At 41.8% G+C, this 27145-nt stretch overlaps 2 protein-coding genes across 3 annotated transcripts in view; one reads left to right on the forward strand and one right to left on the reverse strand.

Moving 5' to 3' along the window:
- Positions 1 to 919, reverse strand: part of CCDC191 (coiled-coil domain containing 191) — an 88379-nt gene extending 87460 nt beyond the window's left edge. Inside the window, exon 1 of the mRNA XM_028110639.2 lies at positions 810 to 919. Coding sequence (XP_027966440.1) covers positions 810 to 899 — 90 coding nt within the window. The 5' untranslated portion in view covers positions 900 to 919. The remainder of the gene's footprint in view (positions 1 to 809) is intronic.
- A 239-nt stretch (positions 920 to 1158) lies between these two features.
- Positions 1159 to 26460, forward strand: QTRT2 (queuine tRNA-ribosyltransferase accessory subunit 2). 2 transcript variants are annotated; one of them, XM_028110676.2, is made up of 9 exons: positions 1159 to 1300; positions 6127 to 6344; positions 7114 to 7169; positions 8877 to 8953; positions 10522 to 10734; positions 16924 to 17123; positions 19789 to 19940; positions 22020 to 22137; positions 24403 to 26460. In XM_028110676.2, the coding sequence occupies exons 2-9, from the start codon at positions 6145 to 6147 to the stop codon at positions 24632 to 24634; spliced, it is 1248 nt and encodes a 415-aa protein (XP_027966477.1). In that variant the 5' UTR covers positions 1159 to 1300; positions 6127 to 6144; the 3' UTR covers positions 24635 to 26460. The 2 variants fall into 2 exon arrangements, with proteins under 2 accessions (XP_027966477.1, XP_027966478.1); XM_028110677.2 differs by having other exon boundaries at positions 16924 to 16988.
- The last annotated feature ends 685 nt before the right edge of the window (positions 26461 to 27145 follow it).

Here is a 27145-nt window from a genome sequence, read left to right on the forward strand (position 1 = left end):
TTTTAAGAAAGTATAACTTAAGGGTGAACACAGCTGGTGAAAGTGCTCTGGAGCTGGAAGCTGAGAAACCACTCCATTTTGGTACTCTCACTTACATTTAAAGCAGTTATTTTTGTGACTGTTAAAAAGGTAGTCCGTGGAAAGCACACACCGTGTGACTGTGACTTTGCACATGGCATTTATGTATGTTTCAAGTTTAAAATAGGCTTACCAGTTTTCCATGTCTTTGGATGCTAAGGCATCAAAGGAGGTAACATATAAAAAGGAAATGTCGGTTGAATTCAAAAAAATTCAAGTGAATCAAGTATTGATACGTCCAATATCCACTTGCATTCCTGAGTTCATTTTTGATACTTTATGAAAAATTAGAAGGGGAGAAATATGAGGCTGAGGACTTAACATGAAGGTCTTCCCTCTCCAATAACATCTAAAATTAGGAAAGGAAAGTGAAGGAAATGGGAAGGGAAGGAAAGAAAGAAATGTGCGGGAAATTCCCTAAAATTGCGGGGGTGGGAATGCGAGGCGAGGGAGTTCGAGAATTCTCTTCACCGGGATGGGCACTACCAGACCTCTCCTGTTTAAGAAAATGGAAATAGTTCTTTCACGGTACTGCCCACCAAAGCCGTAAGTTATCCAGACCCCAAAAGTTCGTAGGCCCCCTTCACCAGGGCAATGCCGGCTCCAGGGCAGTCAAGGCAAGGGGCAGACAGCTAAGGATGCCCCTAGGGGAAGAGGGAGGTAGCGCAGCCCAGCCGGTTGCCTCGGGGCCGGTCCCCGCCCCCCCAGAACTCCCGATTGGGATGGATCACCTTGGGACTCGGCCTCCTTGTAAACTGTTTCCAGCGATTCGGCCCCGTCCTCTTCCTAGAAGAGGACCTTTCCTTGGGCGCCAGCAGCATTTTCCAGGTTCGGGCCCGGACCACCGCGAAGCTGGAACTACCGCTCCCTTGCCTAGGCTGCTTCCTGGTCGTCCTGGGAGTTGTAGTTCCTCCGGCCGCAAAGAAGGCAGGTGTGGGGCGCCGCCGAACCACCACTCCCAGGAGGCTTTGCGCAGGCGGAACGGGTTAGCTCAGTAACCCATGGCAACGGCCGCGGTCCCGCGGCCTCGCAGTCACCAGAGCTCGCTTTGATATTACCTTTGCCTTTTCCTGGCGCCCGGGGATGACGCAGTGCTCCCTGATTGGCTCTGCAGCGGAGGCGGTGGTTTAGGGGGCCGAGAATTCTGCTCGCCGGACACGTGGTAGCGAAATACGAGGAGTTTGAGGGGTCTCAAGGCCAAAACAAGGTGGGAGGTGTGCAGGTAAGTGCCCCCTTTTCCTGTTAGAATGGGGGCTACCACGGGTGGATGAGTCGCGTCGCGCTCAGACGCGTACTCGTTGTGTTGTAGTAACTGTAGTTGTACTCCTGACATGTTTCTCCTTCCCTTTTCTGGCTCTCCTGGTGGATCTTGGCTTCTCTAAGTCCAGATTCTCCCAAATCGTGTAAGCTTCACTGCATCTCAGAGAGAAAAGGGCCTCCTTTCCACCGGCCTCTGCTCAAGAATCAGGCTCTCAGCCGGAAGTGTTTTCTGGACTGCACAGGATACTTAGGAGGGTTGGGATGATCTCGAATCCCTGAGCTAAGGGCTTCGCGAGGTCTGGGGCCAGTGGAGGGGGCCCATGGAGTGAAGAAAAATCCATCCTTATTGACTGAACTCAGATGTTCCCGAGGCAGTACTTTCTAGGATACATGGATTTGTAAGGAGGGGTAGTGGTTTACGTGGGAGCTTTGAACCCAGCTTTGTGGCTGTATGACCTGAGGAAACTTTAATAACGCGAACCCTGGATTTACTCATCGGCAAACCTAAATCACTGGAATATTGTAACGAAGAAAAATCAATGTAAACATAGCGCTTTGCCAGGAAACATAAACTAAACTAGACTTGAGATTGGTGAAAATGAGATCAGGGAAGTTGTGTCCTCGTACTATTGCAGAGATCATAGGACCTGCTCTGTAACTTGAGTGTCCATCAGAAGGGTGATGGTTGAATAAATTGTGTCACATCCAATTTACATAATATCATGAAGTAGTTATTTTAAAAGGGTAAGTTAGTTCTGTGTCTTCTCCAGGAAAGATATCCATTTCCTTCTGGGAAAAAAGCAAATTGCAGAGAAGTGCATACAGTGTGGTATGTTTCCATTAAAAAAAAAAAAATCCCCTCCCATATACGAGTATGTTTAAATGTTTGTATGAGTGTGGAGAAAGGTTGTAGAGGCTGGGAGGATGGATAGAAGCAGAGAAGAAAGGTGAGGGAAAACAAAGAAAATAATAAGAACACTATAGCAAAATGGAAAATATGATTATAAAATTGTATCTTAACATTACAATTAATATAAACATTGCATATGTGTATGGACAAGATGAGACTTTTAATAGGCTATCAGCCTATTAGAGTACAATCTCTAAAGCCAGACTTCCCTGATTTAAGTCCTGGCTCTGCCACTCCCCAGATGGTGACTCTATTACCCTCAGTTTTCTCATGTAAAATGCACTTAATAGCATCTGTCTTACAAGGTCGATATGATACATTTTAGCAGGGTTAATATGTAAAAGATGGTAAATGCCCAATAAATGTTAGCTGCTACTATTGTCATTATGTGAAATTGTTAACTTATATTGTGATCACTGACATATTTAGGTTTACTTCTACCATCTTATTTTGTATTTTCTATATTAGATGTGCTTTTTGGTCTCTTTTCCTCTTTCTTGCCTTTTATTGTATTAACCAGTTTTTCTTTTATCATCCCCCATCCCTCACCAACGGTTTCAGAAATTATGCATTCCGTCATTAATCTTTTAATGGTTACTTTGAAATTTTTGGCACACATACTTAACAGTTTGACATCATTCATTATCTCTCTCCCCCTCCCAAATAGTGTAAGGATTTTAGAATACTCTGCCTCTGAATAAGCTCTGTCTCATCTTCTGTTATTGTTTTCTAGAATTTAAAATCCATCATTTCTGTGTCTTTCTGAGTCAACTCAGTGCACCATATTGTTCGAAGTCCTTCAGACTTTTTTGTATGCATGTATAAAACATTGTAGCGTGTGTGTGTACATATATGTTTATAAACATGTATACAGTTTTTCTTTCACAAAAAAATGTGCTCACCTAAGCTTACTCTTTTTCCTTAGCATATCACAGTCATGATAGTCAGTAGAGAATTCATCTAAAAAACATTTAGAAATCCCTTCTTCTGAGGGAATGCTGGGGAGGTGGGGTGGGGCATGTGTAGCACTGGAACCGTTAGGACATGTTGGTACAATGCTACCAAAGGTGCAGGGAATCTCTGTTAGCCCTTGTGAAGGCATAGTTCCATTGACAGCTTATCACTTGTCCTTAAAGTGATAAAGTTTTTTCCATGAACAATTTCCAGGTGGCTCTTGTTAATGGTTTTTCCTTTAGACTTTCCTAGGAACTCCATTTGTAAAAGTGAAGTGTGAATGTGTATTTAGAAAAGCATAACACCACAAATCTTAGAAGGTACCTTCAGTGAGTGACCCACAGGGGAGAGGGTGATGATGAAGGCAAATAAAAGTCAGCTGGTATTTTGGAGACTATTGGTTTGTTTCTTGAGAAATTTGCTTGGTTTAGATTGTATCCCTCCCAAAGCATTTTTTTTTTTAAAGATTTTATTTATTTGATAGAGAGAGACATCGGTACAGGGAACACAAGCAGGGGGAGCAGGAGAGGGAGAAGCAGGCTTCCCGCCGAGCAGGGAGCCCAATGTGGGCTCCATTCCAGGACCCTGCGATCATGACCTGAGCTGAAGGCAGCCTCTTAATAACTGAGCCACTCAGGCACCCCCCAAAGCATGTTTTAAAAAAACATATGCGTGAATATGTGTATGTGCGTATTTATGTTTACATTACTCCGTGATAAAAAACTTGTTGTATTTGAGCCCTTAGAAAATGGCTGCACTTATAAAAATTATCATAAACTGAATAGTGAATGGGGAAAGGAAAGTGTGGTTCTTCTAGCTCTGGGCAAAGTTGCATTTTTTTTTTTAATGTTGATTTCCAGCTGAAGGGCATTTTCTAATGCCCTCTAATATTTGTATTCATTCTCATGATACAGAGAATCACTGACAATAGCAATTTATCTATTACAGTACTTTTTCTTGGGGCACTTGGGTGGCTCAGTCGTTTAAGCATCTGCCTTCAGCTCAGGTCATGATCCCAGGGTCTTGGGATCGAGCCCCACATCAGGCTCCCTGCTCCGTGGGAAACCTTCTCCCTCTCCCACTCCCCCTGCTTGTGTTCCCTCTCTCGCTGTGTGTCTCTCTGTCAAATAAATTTTAAAAATCTTAAAAAAAAAACAATACTTTTTCTTAAATGCAGCCATCTACTTTTCCTTGTTTGCTTTTTTGTTTGGTGACATGTCGATTTATCATCATTAGGATGGGACTCTGAAGAAGCCCCAAACAGCAGGTGTGAGTACATAGCATCAGAGTCCTGCACTATGGAGAGAGCCAACTGGATATTCCTTTCTAGCTGACCTAGTAGGTTCAGTATACGAAGCTGAGGACTTTGAATTTATTTTTAAAAATATGGGGATTAAACTTTTGTGCATTGTATCACAGGAGAACCCATCTCTGCATCCAAGAACATGGCCAGTGTCCTCTAAAGCTCCCAAGGACCTAATGACAGACCTTGCATTAAGAATGAAGAAATCTGTTTCTTCAATTGAGGGAACAGTGGGAAAGGAAGATAAGAGAAAATGCTTTCAGAATTGAGCGGATGATTAATCACAATTGAAACTCTTCTGTCAGAAGATGGGGACTCCTAGAACATGTTCATTGTTTCCTTCCACAAGGATAGGTCTAAGAGGTCCCCAAGAGAAAGCTAAGTGTTGGAAGCCAAGAGTCTGGGCTTTCAAATCTAGTTGCTGCTTCCTTTTTTTTTTTTTTTTTTTTAAGATTTTTATTTATTTATTTGACAGAGAAAGAGACACAGCGAGAGAGGGAACACAAGCAGGGGGAGTGGGAGAGGGAGAAGCAGGCTTCCCGCGAAACAGGGAGCCCGATGTGGGGCTCCATCCCAGGACCCTGAGATTATGACTCGAGCCGAAGGCAGACGCTCAACGACTGAGCCACCCAGGCACCCCACTGCTTCCCTCTTGGACAGTCCCTGTGTCTAACCTTGGGGAATCTGAGGACCAGTGGGTTTCCTTTCAGTTATCTTTACATAGATATGTAAATCATTACTTACCCTTCCTATTCCAGTTAATATACTCATGTGGCATTTGGATTCCTGTGTGGTACGCCATAGGGCATGAATACAGGAACTGGTCCTCTTTCCTTTTTTGGTTCTCAGATTAAATAATGTGCATTCTTATTTTGTTGTTCAGTCTTTGAGATTGGTTTGTTTGAGCCTGACCCTGAGGGTGGATCTGTGCTAGGTGTATGGACAAGATCCAGGGCTTGCTACACAAAAGGACCAGGGACTAGTCACCAAGATCCCTGATAAAAGTAAAGCTGAATTGCTTATGAATCGCACGTATGCTCCATGTGGTTTCTCACTTCTATTTGGACACCATATAAGAACAAATTAGAAAATAATCTTACCTCTCAGAGATAATCTCTATCTTTTGATGTATATTGTTCCATATAGTTCCATAAACACCGGGATGCTGTTTTGGAACCTGCTTTCTTTACTTAACATATTAGGAGAAATTGCTATGTTGCCTAGCATTCTCTCAAATTAAAGGAAAAAAAGGATCAAATCAATAATCAGTATAGCCTAAGCAGGGTGGCCTTCTTTTATATACATTTTCAAGGCTGAAAGCTAGCCTTTGGCAAAAGAATGCACACTCTTTCTGTGATTAGTCATTACTCCTGTCCTTCCATTTGTTTGATTTTTATCAGTGCAGACAAAAATTCCATGACCGAATTTAAATGTGGTTGATGTCATCATTTTGCTCTGGGTCTTTGGGGAGAGATATCTTCCCTGATATCTAAAACAATTGTAGACTGGAAGTAGTAATAAACATGCTGTCATTCATCATCGTGTAGGTTACTTTCTTTGTAAAATGCTTAGCCTTTAGATGTCATGGAGCTCCTGAATTTACTCTTCTTTTCTTAATTAGGTAGAGGAATCTCTTAGGATGAAGCTGAGTCTTACCAAGGTAGTTAATGGCTGTCGCCTAGGAAAAATAAAAAACCTGGGCAAAACAGGGGACCACACCATGGACATTCCAGCCTGCCTTCTGTACACCAAGACCGGCTCTGCCCCACACCTGACCCATCAGACACTGCATACTATCCACAGGCTTCCTGCCATGGCTCAGCTTACGCTGTCCTCGTTGTAAGTATTAAACCCGATCACTTAAGTATCAATTCTGGCAGCAGCTCAGATACCTTAATAAGGTGCAGTAAAGAGAAAGACTTTTTTGATTATATGCACGAAATTTATAGATTTTTAGAATGAAATCAGATGTCAAGTGTTAATACGTCATCTGGCCCTAATCTGGAAGCCATAGGCCGGACCTACGTGTCAGAGCTGCTTCACTATTCCTCTGGCCCAACTGTGCCAGTATGGTGGCCCTCATTGCCTCCCAGAGGTGACAGGGCAGGAAATGATCTGTGAGAACCAAACTTGGTCTCTAGGGGCTGTCTTCACGCACCAGCCTCAAACGTTTCCCTGTATCTGCACATGTACTTGCTAGTACTACATTATGAAAACAAAACTAATGGAGTTAGATCATTTTATGTAATGTACATACTGACTTTATGCTTAATTGAAGAACCTGCTGTATGATGAAATAACTGCAATATTGTGTTAATAATAGTGATTTTAAAGGGGAGAGGGGAAGAAGAAAATGGGGCATTTGGAAGCAGTTGATCTTTGCCAGTTTCTGTTCTCACAGAACTACTTGTAAATTGAAGACCTGTACTCTGGCTAATGAACACAGCCTAATGAGTTGCGACTCTTGAATAATGGCGTACTTTGTTGTTCAAGACTACTACTACTATTGTCACATAGCTTGTTTGGGTGCAGGGAAGTGGGTTTCAGTTGTTGCATAGAGTGTCTATAGAATGATTCATCATTATGTATTTTTCTGTTTTGCTTACAGGGCAGAACACCATGAAATCTTGGCAGACTATAAGGAAGGAATTGGAAAGTTTATAGGTAGAAATCATGTTATTTGTGTTTGCCTCATGACATATTAATTTGAAGTTTGGAGGCACTGTTGACTGATCTTTCATTCATACATTTACTTATTCATTAATTTAATGAGCATTTATTGGGCATCTAAGAAGTACACACTGGGGATTCAGAGATGAATAGAAACAGTTGCTTCCCCAATGGAACTCAGAGCCTGTCTGAAATAAAGATAAATAGGTAATTCTAGTAGGATGCAGTGACCACATTTGCAGGATTAGGAATATGTACATGTACCAGGAGAGCCCAGAGGGAGGAGCACATAACTTGCTGTAGGGTTCATGTGGATGGAGGTCAGACTAAGGAAAGGATTCTTGAGAGAGGGAGGAAGAAGGGGTACCTTTTCTGAGTCAAGGAAAAGTAGGACTTAGCCAGCTCGGGAGGTGGGCGCAGTAGTGGTGGTAGACAGGTGTGGGCAGACATCCCAGGCACAGAGCAAAGACCCAGAGGTAAGAAACTACATGGGACATACCTAAGATCCAAAGCAGTCTAGCCGTGTTTGAGCCAAACCATAAGATGAAGCAGAAGATGAAGTGTTTATCTATAGCTGTATTCTGGTATGTTAATATTATCTTTTGTTCCAAAAATAGGATTTTATATACAGATGCATGTGTCCATTTGATTATAGGAAAAGCTTTGCAGTGGCAGCTAGAGAATCCATTCTTCTGTGGATCACTTTCTCCTGAGCTTTCTCCCAATATCTAAGACTCACTTAAGTGAATGAAAATTCTGTTTCCACTGGTTATTCAGTCCTCTGCTTCTCTGGGGAATTGCATGACGACTTGTTGGTCACAAGGCCCTGTTTTTAAGTAGAAGGATTTATGTAATGTTTTCCTTGAACTGAATCCAATTTTAAAACCAGCTTTAAAGTATACAAGCATATAATTAAGTGAAAATAGCTTAAAAAGCTTTCTAGAGATAACTATAATAATTGAAATTGTGGAAAAATAGGTGGAGAATTGCAGAGTTTTTTGTTTTTTGCTTGCTTTATTTTCTGGGTCTTTTTTCAGTGAAATCCCCCCCTTTTTTTTTTAATGAAGATATAGGGTAGCATAGGAAATTTAAGCACATATGGTTTAGTAAACACTTTAAAAAATTTTTTTATATGACTATATTTTTGACTAAAGAACCTAAGAAATTGTCATCTTGAGTCAATGAAACTTACTGAGAATTCGATCCATTTTCATTCAGTATGCTATAGCTTCCCTGTAATTCTGTCCCTAGGTCCCATGATGTGGGATAGCTTTATTATTAATCAGATTACCTTTTGACCATATCATTTTGTCTTTCCAGTAGCTTGTTCCTTTGGATGGTACCTAACATGAACATACTTGATATTATATTTTTCTTCAAAATAAATCAAGTAGGGTCAACATCAACATGGCACTAAACACTTTTATTGTATTTCGTACTTTAAGAAACACTTTTCCTTTGTAGCAACTCAGTCATTAGACATGAACCTTCAGTTCTTTTTTCAGATGAGTAGGTTTTAAAGGTAATCTTTTCATTCATGTTGACAGGCCTCTTATAATTCTAAGATCGGGTATGAACAGTTTACAACGTCTAACAATACTTACTTTATCCAGTAGTACACATATGAAGCTGCCCTCTGTTACAACACTTTGTAATTGTTGATGTAAGTGCTTGCAAGAGTTCTTTTTTATGTTTATACAGGCATGCCAGAATCACTCTTGTACTGTTCCCTGCATGATCCAGTGAGCCCCTGCCCAGCTGGTTATGTAACAAACAAGGTGTGTTCTCAGAAGGACCTCCACGGCTGCAGCTTTGTCCCAGAAAGTCAGCCTATTGTAGCTTTCCAGTGCTAGATCCCACTGCCTGGGATACTAGCCCATTCCTGACCCCTTTATACCTTCTCCTTATTTCAATGAATATAGTGGGATGAGTGGTTTATAGGAATTAGAGTAGGGCTGCCTGCAGATGGGGTAAGGAATATATCCTCAGCATTTTCATTGTTGCAAAAAAATTTGGGGATGAAGGAGGGTCAAGTACATGGCAAAAAAAGAAATTGCTATGATGGTAGAAAGCAATAGTTTTTTTATGCCATGCTTTATTTGCAGTTTTAACAACCTCAGGAAGCGCTAGGAAAGTTGCTGATGAGTGTTATCACATGTATAACTATATATAGTAGAATCTCCGTGTAATACTGCTTGCTTTTAGAACAGCATTTGAAAAAGCTGGGTGCACAGCCAGAGATTTTAGCTAGTGACGAACAGTATCAAAAGGACTTCATTAAAAGTTTCCACCTGAGACATGGCGCATTGGTCTTGTCCCTGAAGACTACATTCTGGCAAGGCCTCCATATATATGCTGCTGCTTTACAAATGCAGCTACTTTTCCTGCACCTGCTTTATTGTTGTCAATAATATCTATTAATCTTACCTAAGAGAAGTGTTTTAAATGAGTCTTCTGCTTTAAACTTCTTTTTATTTTGTAATTTTAATCCAAAAGAGAGTATTTTTACCTCAGTTACCTACCTTACCCATTTGTAAGGGAGAGAGGATTCATTTAAACAGTGTTCTTCAGCCTTAGGCCAGAATAAAGAGACTCTATGTGGCCTCCCCATTCATGTCCTTGTCAGTCTCTTCTAAGAAGAAAGATACTAATGGGGAAGGAGTAACCAAAGAACGTTACATCGAGGTGCTTACGTGACTTCTTTGTGTCCGTATCTAACTCAATCCAGTAAAAACTTACTAACCTTCAATAATGTGTGAGGCCCTACACTAGGCTTTTGGGGCACAGACATGAATTGGGATACTCAGTACTATCGTTTCCATAAAAGACATAAGTACAGATTGCTGTAAGAGCTTAGAAGAGTGAGTGATGGATTATGCCCAGATACGTTTGGGGGGCACAATAGAGTAGATGATATTTGGACCTTTCTTGAAGGATGCATGGTATTTTACCAGGCAGAGAAGTAGGGGGAGGGCATTTCAGCCAAAAGGAACAATGTGATCAAAGAGCAAGATCAAAGTCTGTGGTGTGTTTACGGACAGCATGCATGGGGTGGGGTCTCGGAGAATGGAAGACTGGGCTGGAAAAGTATCCCAAAGAATTCTTGGGGCTAGCTCAGAAGCTGGCTGTGTGGCTGCTGAAGGATTCTCTGTGAGCTATAAGGTGCTCGGAGGATTGGAATATAGTACAGGAAGCTTCTTCTGCCCCCCCACGTCTAAGATAATGAATGCCACCATCTCTCTATTTGTAAGGAAGGATTAAATTCAGTATTGCTTTATCATTTTATTATTTCCTTTTGATTTGCATTTTACTCTTGCTGATTCCTCATCATTTTGTTCCATGGCAGTCTGTGTCCGTGTGGGGTGTTGGGGGACGAGTGGAAATGACTGCTTCCAAGTTCATGGCAATTCAGCAGGCCCTTCAGCCAGACTGGTTCCAGTGTCTGTCAGATGGAGAGGCATCTTGCGAGGAAGCAACTTCCATAAAAAGAGCCAGGAAGTCTGTTGATCGATCGCTTCTATTCCTGGATAATTGTCTACGGCTACAGGAAGAGTCAGAGGTAAGGCTGCAGCACCCACCACTCCTTGCTGTTTAAAACTCTGGCTTACTGCCGTTCCATACTACTGCCTTCTCAGCTCCTCCTCCTGCTTCCTTGCTTCTCACTTCCTGGTCTCTGTTACTCTCCTGTTTTCTTGTCCTGAGCCAGACGTGTTCTAACTCTCCAGAATTCTGCCTTAGGCTCTCTTTTCTCCCCACTGTGGATGTTTTCCCTGGGCAGCCTCCCCTTGGTTTTAATTGCTGAATAATTCACAAATTGCGTGGATAACCAAGCTCACTCTGCTTAGCTTCAGAATGACATAAAGTGGACTGCAGCTGGATTCTACTAGAGTATCCCTCACATGCACCTCAAACTCAGAGGAAACCAAACTCTGTATCTGATCTCCTCAAACCTTTCTTTTCCTCTCTGTCTTAGTTCATAGCAGCCACCAAGTTCCTCAGCCCAGAAATTTGAGTCTTTCAAGACTCCTTTTTAAAAAAGTTTTATTTAAAATCAATTAATTAACATGTAGTGTATTATTAGTTTCAGAGGTAGAGTTTAGCGATTCCTCAGTTGCATATAACACCCAGTGCTCGTTACATCACGTGCCCTCTGTAATGCCCATCACCCAGTTACCCCATCCTCCTGCCCACCTCCCCTCCAGCAACCCTCAGTTTGTTTCCTAGAGTTAAGAGTCCCATATGTTTTGTCTCCCTCCCTGATTTTGTCTTTTTTTTTTTTTTTAAGATTTTATTTATTTATTTGACAGAGAGAGAGAGACAGTGAGAGCAGGAACACAAGCAGGGGGAGTGGGAGAGGGAGAAGCAGGCCTCCCACCGAGCAGGGAGCCCGATGCGGGGCTCGATCCCAGGACCCTGGGATCATGACCTGGTCCGAAGGCAGACGCTTAACGACTGAGCCACCCGGGCGCCCCCTGATTTCATCCTATTTTATTTTTCCCACCCTTCCCCTATGTTCATTTGTTTGGTTTCTTAAATTCCACATTCAAGGCTCCTTTTAATACCCAATTTAATATCCAATTGTTTGCTCCTTCTTGATTCCATGTCCCTAAATATATCTAGGATCTGCCCCCACCTCCCCATCTTTCTTAGCACCACCTTGAGGCACAATAACCTCATCATCTCTTATGTAGACATTACCTTTTAATTACTCTGTCTCTTCTCATTTCCATCCAATCCATCTTTAGCCCGGCTATCTGAGAGATCTTCATAAGACACAAATCGCTCATGTCCACTTCCCTAAGAGAATTTAATGACTCTCTATGTCAACTCTTATGTGACATGGACAGGCTGCTGTGACCTGACCTCTGCCTACTCCTCCAGCTCAGTGCCAACCTCTTTCTCCTGTGTTTGAGGCCCTTCTGAGTCACCCACAGTTCCCAAGGCATTTCCCTGTTTCATTTTGCTGAGGCTGTCCACGGACTTCCTTCTGGACTGTTTCTTTTTTCTGATCTCCAGCCATATTGCTTCTCTTGCTTCCAGACCCGGCTCATTCCATTTCATTCATTGTTCTAGGGAACTGTCCCTGATCCTTCCAGGAAGTTCTGTTCATCCTTTGCCATCCGTTTCATTTGTATGTGGCTGTATTATAGCTCCAGTCATATTATAGTGCAATGATTTCTTAATGGCCTTTAACTTTATTAGATTGTGACCTCCTTAAACTCAGTTTGTCAGTGTCCTTTTTGTATCTCCATCATGTAGCATAATCCCTGACATAAGTGAGCCCTCAGTAAATGTTTGCTGATGGTGGCTGGTATTGACGGGCTGGGGAGGATGAAGCTGCGGTGGTAGATCAGATACCCTGGTAGCAGAATGAATGAAGCTGGGAAAGGATGTAGTCACGAGAGAGCAGAGCTGGTGAGAGAAGAGAAGGTGTGACCGGAGGGGAGAATTCAGTGTTCAGATCACTTATGTGGAGTAATCCTGAGCAATGTGATCAGGTCCCACTGTGGCAAAGTGCACTGAGGTTGAGGAACATTGTTATCTTGAGTGTACCAATGAAAAATATAATTGGCTGATAAAGTTAGTATACATAAAATGATTGGAGGAAACTTAGTTGTCATTCTGAATAGAACTCTCATATCCACAGTAAGAGTTCAGTGTGGGGACATTGCTGTGGGTCCTAATTGTTAGTGTTGCTCACTAGTAATTGTTTTGAGCCAATCATTATCCTTGTAGGGTGAGTAATGTTTACATGAGTAGAAAGGAGGACAGGGAGTGTGACAGCATGATTATTAGAACAGCCGGATGAGCCTCAAGTCCCTCTTCCATGCTAGTCAGCCTTATCATTTCACATTATTGCTGTGTGGTGGTCCCTCTTTCTATCCCTATGATCATGCCTTTTTCTTGACATAATTATTAATAGCGCCCTCTTTTACGCTTACATGTGTCCTAAATTTTTTTTTTGAAAGAGAACTTTTTATTACTTTTACGTACAGAAAATTCAATGGTGCACACTTAGCCCAGTTTGGTGGCCAGTTCTTTAGCCTCTGCCTTTCTCAGCTTGGCCATGTGAACCACCGACTTTGGACCCAGGACATTGCCTCTCCAGTGATGGCAGATCTCATCATATCTGTCACTGTAATTGGTTCTGATAGCTTCCAGCAGCTTAGCCCGAGCTCCTTTGTCTTCCAAGTTAACCTGTGTGACAGCAACAGTGGTGCAGGTCTTCCTGTGGGCGAGATGCTCCAGCCTGGCCTTCCCCTTGATAATGCAGTAGGGAACTCCCATCTTATGACACAGGATGGGCAGGAACACAACCAGCTGAATGGGATCCACATCATGTGCAGTCACTACCAGCTGAGCCTTCTTGTTTTCCACGAAAGGGGTGACTGTTAACCCCAGCTGGAAGGACAGGTGGCATCTTAGTGGGGACATCCCCTTTGCTGGCAGCTTTCTTCTCAGCCCGGACCAACAATCTTGGCTTCTTCTCTTGCTTGGTCTCTGGTCTGTATTTGTGGGCCAGCTTAGGCAGGTCGAGTAGTTGTTTGGCAGTCCAAGGCCAAGGTCTTGGGTGAACTTGTTAATTGCGGGAGGTACTTTCGGATATTTATAGAGAAAAGCCCTTTGCCACTGCAGCTGGATGTAGCGGGGCCATTTGACACAGCGGGTGAGGTCCCTTTTGGGCTGGTTGTCCTGTCCAATGCCAAAATTCTTGGGCCTTTCCTCAGGCAGGGGTTAGGGCTCTGCCAGTCACGTAAAGGGGCAGGCCCATTTAACTAGCTGCTTTGTATGTCTGCATCCATCTTTCCCTTTTCCTGTGATTTCTTCCTTTTTTTACTCACTGGATCTTCTTATTCTGAATGCCCTTGAATACTGAAGCTCCCCAAAGTTCTAGTGTTGGCTCTCTTCTCCACATATTTCCTGGGCCAGGGATGGCAAATGGGTTTCATCCCAAGGTGCTTGGAGCTGTGCCTCAGTGCAGCAGGAAGAGAGTACCTATCTGTCCCCCACATCTGCCGTGGGGAGTGGCAGCAGTGTGCCAGTGTTGCTGTTCCAGCCTGGCTCGTCACATTTGTATCACACGTGTCCTCGGCGGCTGATGACCTCAAACTCAGAATGCACAAAACACAATGATCATCTTGCCTCATCCTCCACTATTTTCCTAGGATTCCCTGTCTTTGCTCTTCCCATTGTCTCCCTGGACTTCTAGAACAGGAGCCAGGAGTCATCCTAGACTTATCATCCTCTCCGTGAGCAAGTAATCGGTCAAGTTTGTTGATTGTACCGTCTTTTTTTTTTTTTAAGATTTTTATTTATTTGAGAGAGAGAGAGAGAGAGAACATGAGCAGGGGGAGGGGCAGAGAGAGAGGGAGAAGCAGACTCCTTGCTGAGCCGGGAGCCCAGCGTGGGGCTCGATCCCAGGACCCCGGGATCATGACCTGAGTCCAAGGCAGATGCTTAACTGACAACTGACTGAGCCACCCAGGCGCCCCTGTTGATTGTACCTTCTGATGAAGTTTCGGATCCTGTCCTTCCCCTTTACTCCTGCCACTGCCTTAGCCTGGGTCTTCTTTGTCTTTCACCTGAATTATTAAACTTGCCTCCTACGTATCCTTTAGCCATACTCACTCTTAATTCATTCTCCACACAGCTGCGCAAGGGTTCTTTCTGATTGTGTCCCTCCTGCTTAAACTGAGAAGCAAAATTCCCTCTTCACCACATTCCAGGCTTTCTCCCCATTCCTCTCTTCTACCAGAGAGCCACTCTTGATTTGCCTTTTTATTTTTTAGTTGCATACACATAGTTTTTACATACGTGCATTACTGTATGGGGTTTTCATTACATGAGTATGATCATATGTTCAGAAATGTGCTTGTTTTTGTTTAGCAATATCTCAAAACTCTTTCTCTGTCAGTGCATACATTGCTATATCTACTGCATTTTTTTTTTAAAGATTTTATTTATCCATTTGTCAGAGAGAGAGAACACAAGCAGGGGGAGCGGCAGGCAGAGGGAGAAGCAGGCTCCCCGCTGAGCAGGGAGCCCAATGCGGGACTCGATCCCAGGACACTGAGATCATGACCTGAGCCGAAGGCAGACGCTTAACCATCTGAGCCACCCAGGCGTCCCTCTACTGCATTATTTTTAAAACACTTGTGTAGGAAACCATACTGCGAATGTATCATAATTCCTGTAAGCCTTTACACTATGGATGTATGTTTGTTTCCAGTTTTTCATTATTCTAAACATTTTGTAAATATACCTTGATGTGTATGAATGAATATATTTGTAGGATTGATTCTTAGAAGTGGAATTTTAGGACATAAAGATAAAAGCATTGACTTTTTTTTTTTAAAGATTTTATTTATTTATTTGACACAGAGAGAGAGCACAAGCAGGGAGAGTGGCAGGCAGAGGCAGAGGGAGAAGCAGGCTCCCCACAGAGCAGGGGGAGCCTGATGTGGGACTCGATCCCAGGACCCCAGGATCATGACCCAAGCCGAAGGCAGTCGCTTAACCAACTGAGCCACCCAGGCGCCCAAAGCATTGACATTTTGAGAAGTGTTGTCTACTTGCTCTCCCAAGAAGCTGAACTAATCTTTACTCTCTCTAGTTATCAGATTATGTCATTTCTCTAACACTTTACCTCTACACTGTTGCTATCTGTCTTTTAACTATTTTGTCAGAGTGATGGGCAAAAGTGGTATCTAACTATTTCTAATTTGTATTTCCTTCCTGGTGAGCTTTAGTTAGCTCTCCACATGTGTACAGGGTATTCGCATTTACTTTTCTGAAGTTCATATTCACATATCTGCCCAGATTTCTATGGGGTTGTCATTTCCATAGAAGATTTGTTGGAGGTTTCCTATAGTATTTGTCTATTCCAATGAGCAGTGAGCTCTCCTTTGCCTTTGTCGAGAGTATATTTCACTAGAGAAGTTTTGTACTTAAATACATTAGCCTTTTCTGGTAAGCTTTAGCTTGCTTAGGGAGGCCTTCCTTACTCCAAGATTATGTAAACTTGAATATATCTTTTTGAGACTTGGGTAACTCTTTTGTATGTTTAGATTAGAGGGCCATTGGGATTTATTCTTGAGGATGGTGTGCAGTGTAGATTTATTTTTTTCCAAATGGATTGTCAGTTATCCTAACCACAGAGTTCTTAAAGTTATCTCTAACAGGGAGACTTGGAGGTAGCTTAAAGAGGGCCTGGATAGTCATTTAAATGAATGAAAACTGATACTTTTGTCCTTTCCCTCTCATACTTGCTCAGTGTGTGTGTGTGTTTTGTTTTTTTTTAATTTTTTTATTTTTTTTAAAGATTTTTATTTATTTATTTGAGAGAGAGAGAATGAGAGATAGAGAGCACGAGAGGGAAGAGGGCCAGAGGGAGAAGCAGACTCCCCGCCGAGCAGGGAGCCCAATGTGGGACTCGATCCCGGGACTCCAGGATCATGACCTGAGCCGAAGGCAGTCACTTAACCAACTGAGCCACCCAGGCACCCTCAGTGTGTGTTTAATTTAACCTAAGCTCAAACATGACTGCATGTACTGATTGCTCAGTTTCTCTTTTCTTACCTATTTGGGTGGCTTTCAAGTGGTGTGTTTTGGGGAGGAGGAAGCCCTATCCCCCTTTCATGCTTCAACCGTAGCAGCTGCACTGAGATCTCTTCCATGTGAAGTTCATTTAAACGAAGGTCTCCACTATTGGAAACAGTTAAAAGCATTTAGTCCTTTTTCCCCTTAGGTCCTTCAGAAAAGTACCATCATCGGAGTGATTGAAGGTGGAGACGTGATGGAGGAGAGGCTGAGGTCAGCACGGGAGACCGCCAAGCGGCCCGTAGGTGGCTTCCTTCTGGATGGCTTTCAAGGGAATCCAGCAACCCTGGAAACTAGACTGTACTTGTTGTCATCAGTCACCGCAGAGCTGCCGGAAGACAAACCAAGGCTAGTGTTCAGTGAGGATGCAGGCCACGCCTTGTGGGCTGCAGGGCAGGAGTGCTGGTGTAGTGTATTATGCAGAGTCTCTACATGGGCATGTCTTTTGATGAACTGATTGTGTCTTTTCTGGGCTGAGTCTGCTGAAGCAGACTATGGGGGGAGTTTCCATCACAGCTGTCCCACCTTCAATTTCAGAACGTAGATGAGGACAATTGCCAGGTGAATTAGTTTATTTGATTGATTGATTGATTTAAAAGATTTTATTTATTCATTTTGACAGAGAGAGAGAGAGATAGCGAGAGCAGGAACACAAGCAGGGGGAGTGGGAGAGGGAGAAGCAGGCTGCCCGCTGAGCAGGGAGCCCGATGTGGGGCTCGATCCCAGGACCCTGGGATCATGACTTGAGCCGAAGGCAGATGCTTAATGGCTGAGCCACTCAGGCGTCCCCTGAATTAGTTTATTTGATCTTCATAAGTGAGGGCAAGTGTTATACTGTTTCACCTCATTTTTATGCCAAATGCAAGTTTTGTTCTTTATTCATTATACCATGGTGCCTGGGGACAGGTATAAAATCATGTGGAACTCTGGCCTTAATCAAGGAAAGTTGAGGACAGATCTTGGGTGCCTAGCAGAATGAACATGGGCTGTAGTAATAATAAGGACGTTGAAGAAGTTCTTAGATTTGAGGCAGGTTGTTAAGTCACTTTTTGAAGTCAAGAGGACTGGCAACACTAATGGGGCTGGTTCTTTCCATAAACACGGGATTCACTATATACTGGTGTAGAGAAACGATCTGCAGGATTCAAAGCTCAAAATCTCAAGGTTCTGAGTACAGCTGATGTCTTTAATAGACTACCCACATTTTTCTTTTTTTTCTTTTCTTTTTGTTTTAAATCCCTAGTCTTTCATCCAACTTGGTATGAATATTCATGCTTTTTTCCTACAGATCTATTAAGGGGTTTGATTATAGGATGCTGCTTTATGCCCCTCAGGCTGTTGAATGGTATACAGTATATGTAAATTTTACCACTTAAAAAAAAATCCAGGTATAACTTGCAATAAAGTGTGTGAATCTTATATACAGTTTGATGGATTTTTACACACGAATACAACCTGGAAATATCAGCCAGAGCAAGATACTTCCAGTAGCCTGGGCAGTACTTGCCCCACAGTTTTAACCTAGCTCTCTTGTGTTCATTGCCTCCCCATCCTGTGCTGATTTTGTTCTGATGCAGATAATAATTCAGCACTAGTATTTCTAGTTATTTTCTAGACTTCTTTGAGCTAAGTGCTCACAGATGTCTGTTACTGGATTTGAGAGCTGGGATTGTTTTCATTCTATAACGTGCATAGAAATGCCAGCTTCAGTTGGAGAGGAGTTCTAAAACATTACATTAGTTGAAGGAAACTATAGTCAGAAAAACCAGCATATATTTAAGTGTTCTGGTTGTTTAATATTACATAAGCCTTTTTTGGACTTCTCTTAGAAATCAGGGAGTCTGTAAGCTTTTCTCTGCCAGTTCATAAAAGGGACTATGGGTAGAAAAACAAACAAAAGATAGCAGCCAGCCAGCCAGCCAGCCAACCCTGATCAAGTGCACCTCCCCCTCTTGTTTTAGTGGCAAAACCCAGTTGAGTGGTATGATCACTCCCAGAATGCCTTACCGATTACCTCTGAAAATACCATCTCATCCCATCATGCAGACTTTTTATTAATGGAGAAAATAAAAGAAGAATAAAGAAAGTCAAATAGAGTCTCAGATCTTATGGGCAGAGTTGAAATTCTGAGAGCAAGAGTTGCTTTGCAAATGAACCTATAAAGAATACAGTAGATAAAAAATGTCTTTCTTGAGCCAATTATGAAAAAGAATTCTAGGCAAAATACAGTTAAAACATGGAAAGTATTTGAGGGGGAAATAAAGCACACAGCTTTGCACTCTTCAAAAAATTTTTTTAAAAAATTGATGTACAGTTGACATATAGCTTTGCACCCTCAAAAAAATCTTATGTTGTGGATACACAGGCTGTAAAGTTCAGTTGAAGACTAGAGAGGTTGTTTAGAAGGAATGGGAGGGGAAAGGAAACTAACCTTTACTGAACTTCTCTTTGGGACCCAAAACTCCACAGTGTGCTTTTTCAAATCTCTTCTTAATCTTTACAACAAATCTGTGAGGTATATATTACTGCTCTTGTTTTTAAGATTAGAAAACTAAAACCCAGAATGGTTAAGAAACCTTCCCAAAATAGTACAGTAAGTAAATAAAAGGCAGAGCTGGGATTCGAGCCCAGGTCTCTGCTGCCAAAGTCCTATGTCCTTTCTATCACACTGTATTATCTGTTGCCTGCCATGCAACCGTGATTGGTGGGTTTCATTACTACTACTTTTTTTTATTTAAAGATTTTATTTATTTGAGAGAGAGTGCGCATGAGCAGGGGGAAGGGTAGAGGGAGAGGGAAAGGGGGAGAGGGAGAAGTGGCCTTGAGCGTGGAACCAGACATGGGGCTCAAGCCCAGGACCCTGGGATCATGGCCTGAGCTAAAGGCAGATGCTTAACCAACTGAGCCACCCAGGTACCTTCATTGTTACTACTTTTAACACCCTCTGGGAAGAGTCTCTGCTTCCATTCCTGGCATTGTCCTCAGGTCACTGTTCTTACTGTTGTTTTCACAGGCTCATCTGTGGAGTCAGCCGGCCAGATGAGGTCCTCGAGTGTATTGAAAGGGGAGTGGACTTATTTGAGAGTTTTTTCCCTTATCAAGTGACAGAGCGGGGATGTGCCCTGACTTTCAGCTTTGATTACCAGCCGAACCCTGAAGAGACATGTAGGTCTTCTGAAGTTAGTCTGTTATCCTCAAGTTTCTTTTATTTCATTATTGGCCTTGAGTCGCAAGCCAGAAATATGTGCATACTATAACGCCAGCCTTTTATAAAACTACCGTGTTTGTTTCTTATCTGTATGCTCTGGCATGTTGGCATACAAAACCGTAGCTCCTCAATATTAGGGAGTGATCTTAGAGTGAGCAGAACCAAGAAAAACAAAACCCTTTCTATTAACAATCTGAAAAGAGAACATTCAGGGTGAATAGTGATGAAAATCTAAGAACAGAAAACCTTTGAACTACTTAGTAAAAGTTAATTTAGTTTTTCACAAAAGAGTTCTTGTCTGCTTTTTGCAAACTCCATGCTATCAAAATACAGGGAGTCTCTCACCCCCTCTGATCCTAGTGTTACTTTTGCTTTTTTTTTTTTTTTTACACACAGGGATGTGAAAGCTAATACTCTTTGAAGCACCACCATTTTCTTGTATTGCTTAGTTATTCAGAAGTCAAGAATATCAGTTTCAGAGTCTGACATTTGACTGACAATAGAAAAAGAATTGGGATATGGGCTTTGGGCTGGGGTCCCTTAGGATATCTACCCAGTTTTTCTGGAGAGTGTTGCATGCCCTGTCTGCCCTCTGGCCTTCATAGGTGTGATTTCCTTTCCCATTTCCTGCTGTCCTTTGAATTCCTCCTCTGTCACCGCTGGCCCTGCATTTAGCTCGGGCCAGAGACTTCCTTAAAGATTCATTTTCTTCCCCACAAGTTATTAAAATTTCATCCAGAAGATGTTACAGTTTTGTAAAGTAATTTAACCACTAACCGAAATTGAATTACTTCTGGAAACAAAAAAATCAGATTGGTCAAATTCTTATATATAAGAGGTCAGTTTTGCTGTCCTTTAAACTGCCTAGAACATAATGTATACGGGTGGAAAAGCATACCACAAACACTATAAATGTTCTTCACAAGCTTAATTATTTCCACAAAGACATGGGTAACTGTTAACCATTCTGTACCATGAATATGCAAAACATAAGAACCTGATATTGAGTTCTCCAGAACAGACAAATTCCTTTTTGGCTAGAGAAAGCTGTTTCTTTATAAAGATCAGGAAAATTGAAATAGTTTGAACGTTTTCCACTAAAGTATTATTATTAATCATATTTGTGTGTGTGTATATGTAGTAAATTAAAGTCTTTTGTTAATTGCAAAGTGAAAATTACAAAGGAATAAGTTGCCTAATATAGGAACTAATATAGTTCCCCCTAGTGATAAGGATTTTCCAGAAAGCCAGGGCATTATTGTGGTTTCCCACATCAGCGTGCAAATTCATGGCAGCAAAATAATAGCCCTCTGCTCAATGCTCAGGTCACTTCTCTTTTTCCTTTGATGTGGACAAAATTACCTTCTTAGGACTGTCTGCCCATTCTCCTTGGGCTGACCCTGTGTTTGTTACTACTCCTTCCCAATAAAACTTCTCTACTTGCCGTTGTTCAAGACAGCTGGCTCTTTGCATAGTAACTGGTATTTTCCTTATATATCCAGTAATGTTCTTTCTTAAAGAGTTCAAGGGAACAACTCAAGTCCCCATCTAGTTCTGGATAATCTGAGTTCCCTGGAAGGCTAGGGTCCCCATAAAATACATAAGTTAAAACCATATTCTACTTTTAATCTATTTGGAACACAAGCAGTTACAAAGCACAATTAATTTGCATGTGTATGATGATGAGACATAACTCCAATATACACACACATTTATCTCTCTCTCTCTCTCTCAAACACACACACACTCTCCCCAACTGTTTTCTTAAAATCACTCCTTGACAGTAAGATTATATATTATCTACTTGTAGCCATAGTTTGCTTAGACATTGTTGAATCTCCAAGTTTTGATGTTATAGAGAATATGTCAGTGATCATCTTGACCCATATTACTACTTTTCTTATGTCATTTCCTTAGGATAAATTCTTATGAGTGGAATTTACAGGGTCAAAGGCCATAAAATAGTTACTAAAATAATCTCCCAATGGCCAGTCTTTATCTGATTTTTATTCAAGACTTGTTGGTTTGTCCTTCAGTATTACAACAAAATGGGATACAGGAAGAAATAAAATATGTGGATCAAACAAAGAAAATTAAAACAACCAGTTGCAACCAAGAAATGACATCATTTGAAATTAATCTGAAGGAAAAAAAGTAAGGAATTTTTTTTTAGATTTTGATTTCTGACTTTTTAATTTTAGTCTGTTTTAAAAAGTTTATGTAACTGTTCCCTTTTCAGTTTATGACTTCATAAAATATTTATAGTTGGATATTATTTGGGCCTTCTTAAATTCAGTTCCAGAAAAACTCATTTTTTCTGCAGATGAGTTTGTGTACTTTGTCTTGTCAGAAAACCGAGGCTAGATAACTGGTGTTTTAGAAGAGCTGTCAGAAAGATTAGACCAAATCTATTGTCTGGTGTCTTTTACTCTTTCCGATTACTTTAAATAATGTCAGAGCAAAATAAAGATTTCAAGATAAAAAACAACAAAGTGTTTCAATTCTAAGGAACTTAAGTCATCTTGGTTATATACAGGTCATAAATCTTAATAAAATATTTCCCTCTATAAAGAATGAACTAAGGGGACGCCTGGGTGGCTCAGTCGTTAACCGTCTGCCTTCGGCTCAGGTCATGATCCCGGGGTCTTGGGATCGAGTCCCACATCGGCCTCCTTGCTCAGTGAGGAGCCTGCTTTTCCCTCTCCCTCTACTGCTCCCCCTGCTTGTGCTCTCTCTCTCTCTCCCTCTCTGACAAATAAATAAATAAAAATCTTAAAAAAAAAAAAAAAGAATGAACTAAGAGATCTTGTAACTTTGTATTTGGCCCAAAGTAGTAATTATTAGTGAACCACTGAGAGGTTTTTCTATGAGTTTGGTATTCTCATTTTAGTGCTGGGGTGTTTTTTGTCTTATGTAAAGGAACATTCTAGGGATTCAGATTTAATTTATGCCCATCTAAGAATAGTATGGACTTGAAAATTTATGAAAGAATATGAAAATCCTAGGACTGATCTATATTCTATAGAGGCTTCTTGATTGTAGGTCTGAAATGGTGATGTTTACTACATTTAACTTGAAAAATAAGCCAAGGAGATTCATTTCTGTTTTTCAAATGCTAGGGTAATATAAATGGGTTACTACTAAACTTCTCTCACATTATAGATTTAACTGGAAATTGTAGTTCTTTTATTGTCAGCACTAGACTTGAAGTTCAGAGCCTAGCACTACTCATTGGCTCTGTGACCTTGGTCAAGTCATTTAACTTCCTTTTTTTTTTTTTTTTTTTTTTTTAAAGTAAGCTCCATGCCCAATGTGGGGCTTGAACTCAACAACCCTGAGATCGAGAGTTGCATATTCTACTGACTGGGCCAGCCAGGCGCCCCTTAACTTCTTTTTAATAGCTGATAAAAAGTAACACATATGTAGTGCTTGGTATGTGCCCAGCAGTGTACAAATCCTTTGGTATTTTTTTTTTAAGATTTATTTGACAGAGAGAGAGAGAGTACACAGCAGGGGGAGTGGCAGGCAGAGGGAGAAGGAGAAGCAGGCTCCCCGCTGAGCAGGGAGCACGATGGACGTGGGGCTCAATCCCAGAACCCTGGGATCATGACCCAAGCCGAAGGTAGACGCCCAACAGACTGAGCCACCCAGGTGGCCCCCCCTTTTTTTAAGATTTTATTTATTTGACACAGAGAGAGAATCCTTTGCTATATCAACTCACTTAAGTCTTGTAATAACTCCCTAAGGTAGATGCTGTTATTATACTTATTACCACTACAGATGAGAAAACAAAGACAGAGGGAAGTTAAGTGACTTGCCCAAGTGAGTTGTGAGCTGGGCATCAAACCCAGGCCCAGTAGCTCGGGAGCCCTTCCTCTCTACCCCCTTAGTAGTCTTCATTGGGAAGTGACAATAAAAATGCCTGTCTTCAAAGGTGGTTGCAGAGGTTAAGTGAGACTGTGTATGTCCAAGTGCTTTGCAATCCACACACACACACACACACACACACACACAAATGCTCTGCAAGTGAAAGGTCATACCATGTCTTCTGTACTAGTTCTGGTGGTGAGTGGGAGACGTGTGTCATGCATCAGAACAGCATTTATTGTCCTTGTGTGCCGTTACATTGTGACTAACAAAGCTCAGCATGAGGGAGTGACCGGGGGACTCTCTCCTGATGCTCTTGTGTAAGCCTCAGTCCAGGAAGTTAGGTCTGTCAGGGGAAGACTCCCGAGTCTCCTGACTCATTATGCTCTAGGTTAACTTTTCACCACATTGTCATCCTAAGCAGGTGCCCAGCACTACATTTGCCAGTGAGGTTATTAATTATTGGTTATGTACCAGCAGAATAGATAGCCAACGCTGTGGATCGCTTGTATTCCTCATTTTCTGGACTATTGTTGTAACTTCCTTTCTCAGGTACCAGGAAGACTTTGATCCACTTGTGAGAGGGTGTTCCTGTTACTGCTGTAAGAATCATACTCGTGCGTACATCCACCATCTGCTGGTGACCAACGAGCTGTTGGCTGGGGTCCTGCTTATGATGCACAACTTTGAACACTATTTTGGATTTTTCCACTCCATCCGGGAAGCACTAAAAAGCGACAGACTGGCACAGTTGAAAGAGCTCATCCGCAGGCAAGCATCTTGAGACCTGGCATACGCAAGTCTGACTCTTAGCACTGAGCCTGTCCCGCTGTTGGAATGTGGAAAGAAGAGAACAAGAAATGATCTTAGCTTTAATCATTTATATTTGAGAATAGAATCTGCTTATAAATAAGGAACGTTTGAACAAACTCTGCTGACTTGAGGCTAAAGAGATTTCTTCCAAAGACTTAAGTGACCCCAACTGATCAGAAAGAATTGAACCATGACCTCTAATATTTCAGTGCTCTTTCAGTGGAGATTCATTTAGTCAAAGACAAAAGCTTTAGTTGTGAAGGGGCAGCCCTGAAGCAGGGTTGATGAGATTGTGTGGGTTCGCAGAGTTGGATCAGAGCTTGAAAAGAGATGATTGGTCACGAGCAGCATGACTTCTGTAGACACATGACTGCTGACTGTAAAAGGAATCTGGCTGATTTTAAGAGTTTCCTAGCTTTAATCCTTATATTCTCAGGAGCCTCTCAGACACTTGTTCCTTCCAAGCTGCCTCGCTGCTGCAGTCAATCAGAAAAGGCTCTTGTGACTTAACTAGGCTCGTATCCTCATGGAATGTGGGGCTCACACATTGCTCCTACGATCAGTTGGCCCAGGGCGCCTTCGTTTGACCACATGATCTATGTGTGACTTGTCTCCTGAGAGCCCATGCAATTTGCCTGTTATGAGGCGAAAGTTTGCCCAGATGCTTTCATCTGGTCATACAGATCCACTTTGGTCTGCCCTTCAGGCCATTAATAGTCTGGCCACATAAGAACTGTAGCCCCATCAGTTGGGGAGATTCATTCACCATGTGTTCACTTGGACAGAGCCCTGGCCTGGCAAATGGAAGCTTGGGTTTCAGTTCTGCTCAGCTGTGACACCAGGCAAATCACTTAACCCCTCCATGCCTGTTTCCTCCTGAACACAGACAGGCATGGGGGGTAGGACTACATGAACTTCCAAGATTCTATCTAGCTGTAATGTTGGGGGAACAAAAAGTTGTCAATGATAGTCGTAGCTTTCTTATGTCCTTGTTTACTGATCAGTGTTGGCCTAGTGAAAAGTGCAGTGGTACCAGGAATCAGGCAACAGTCGAGATGTTTGAGAGCCTAGAAAGAGGTTTGGCCTGTGACTTTTGAAGTGATTGGTGAGTTGGCATCAGCAGATCCTGAGACTGGGAAGACCTTCCTGGATCATCTTTGATTCTATGAGTTTTTTTCTGCTCTCACCAAAGGAGTGACGTTCGTGTTGATTTGACAGGTGATTTTTATTTTCCTTGGGCTTTTCTGTATTTGTCATGTTTTCTGTAAGAGTACATTCACACGTAGTTTTTGTAAAAACAACCAACAGAACCAAAAAAATGCCTTTGTTTTTGTAGGAGCGTGGAATATATTTGTTTTACATTCTTAGGCTATATTTTGCTATTTTTTCATTTCAGTGGGCATTACTGACATTGTTTTTAATTATTATGTGGTTACTCTATTTTTGTGTTAGGTATCTGTATGTTTTTCTTTTATTAATGATTTAGGAACGTCCATGACATTCCTATAATCTCTCCATGAATGGCAAGGGTAGTTATGAAAGTTCTGCTCTCAAGGATCTGCTTGCTTTGAAATATATTGGACTAGACTCGTTCATAGGTTTATATTCCTGTTCAAGGCCAAATCCATTGTTGGGGGAGTATTAATATCCCAGAATCCATATAAAAATTACGAGTTTTATTTATGTTCAAAACACTGAATGTTCTGCTCAAGCATTGTTCATTTTTCTGGGTCTTTTTCTTATTAGCACATTTGGAAAAAATGTTTTTTTCCTTTAATGTAAGTCGATTAAAGTCAATAGCCAATAAACATTTTTAATTAAAAAAATATACTGTCTTGTTTCCTGTAAATACTAGTGAGTCTATTAAGCAAACTATTAAATTTCCATGGTACTAGAAATGTTCTCCATTGGAAAAGAATTTTTTTCTACATTTATTTCATCTGTGGTCCATTGTTTTAAGTGCACTCACACTAAATGCAGAATCCAAGGAGATTCAGCAATGTATCTGTCTCTTTAAATTATATAATTAGGGACCTTAAGGCCATGCTAGCACATAATAAAAATAATAATAACCATAACCTATGGAGAGCATTTTTAACGAACCAGTCACCTTAGTAAATGCTTTCCTTATATATCTCGTTGACCCTTAGAGCACGGTTATGAGGTGTGGATATTATTCCTATGTTAAGACCTGGGTTTCAGGAAGGGGCGCCTGGGTGGCTCAGTCGTTAAGCGCCTGACTTTGGCTCGGGTCATGATTCCACGGTCCTGGGATCGAGCCCCACAACGGGCTCCCTGCTCAGCCAAGAGCCTGCTTCTCCCTCTCCCGCTCCCCCTGCTTGTGTTCCCTCCCTAGCTGTCTCTTTCTCTCTCTCTGTGTCAAATCAATAAATAAAATCTTAAAAAAAAAAAAAAAAGAACTGGGTTTCGGGAAGGCTGAGTAGCCTGCCTAAGGGCCTACCAGGAATTTCTGGAAGGTTGA

Source organism: Eumetopias jubatus, unplaced genomic scaffold (genome assembly GCF_037043125.1).
Source record: "Eumetopias jubatus isolate StellerSeaLion01/CBP00866 unplaced genomic scaffold, mEumJub1_p1.0 scaffold_1, whole genome shotgun sequence".
In the NCBI taxonomy this organism is placed as follows: Eukaryota; Metazoa; Chordata; class Mammalia; order Carnivora; family Otariidae; genus Eumetopias; species Eumetopias jubatus.

Excerpts from the sequence above, each read along its gene's own strand:
- QTRT2 (XM_028110676.2), top strand. The coding sequence starts at position 6,145 with ATGAAGCTGAGTCTTACCAAGGTAGTTAATGGCTGTCGCCTAGGAAAA. Across the intron at positions 6,345-7,113 it reads CAGCTTACGCTGTCCTCGTT|GGCAGAACACCATGAAATCT; the intron begins GTAAGTATTAAA and ends TTTTGCTTACAG. Across the intron at positions 8,954-10,521 it reads CTGGTTATGTAACAAACAAG|TCTGTGTCCGTGTGGGGTGT; the intron begins GTGTGTTCTCAG and ends GTTCCATGGCAG.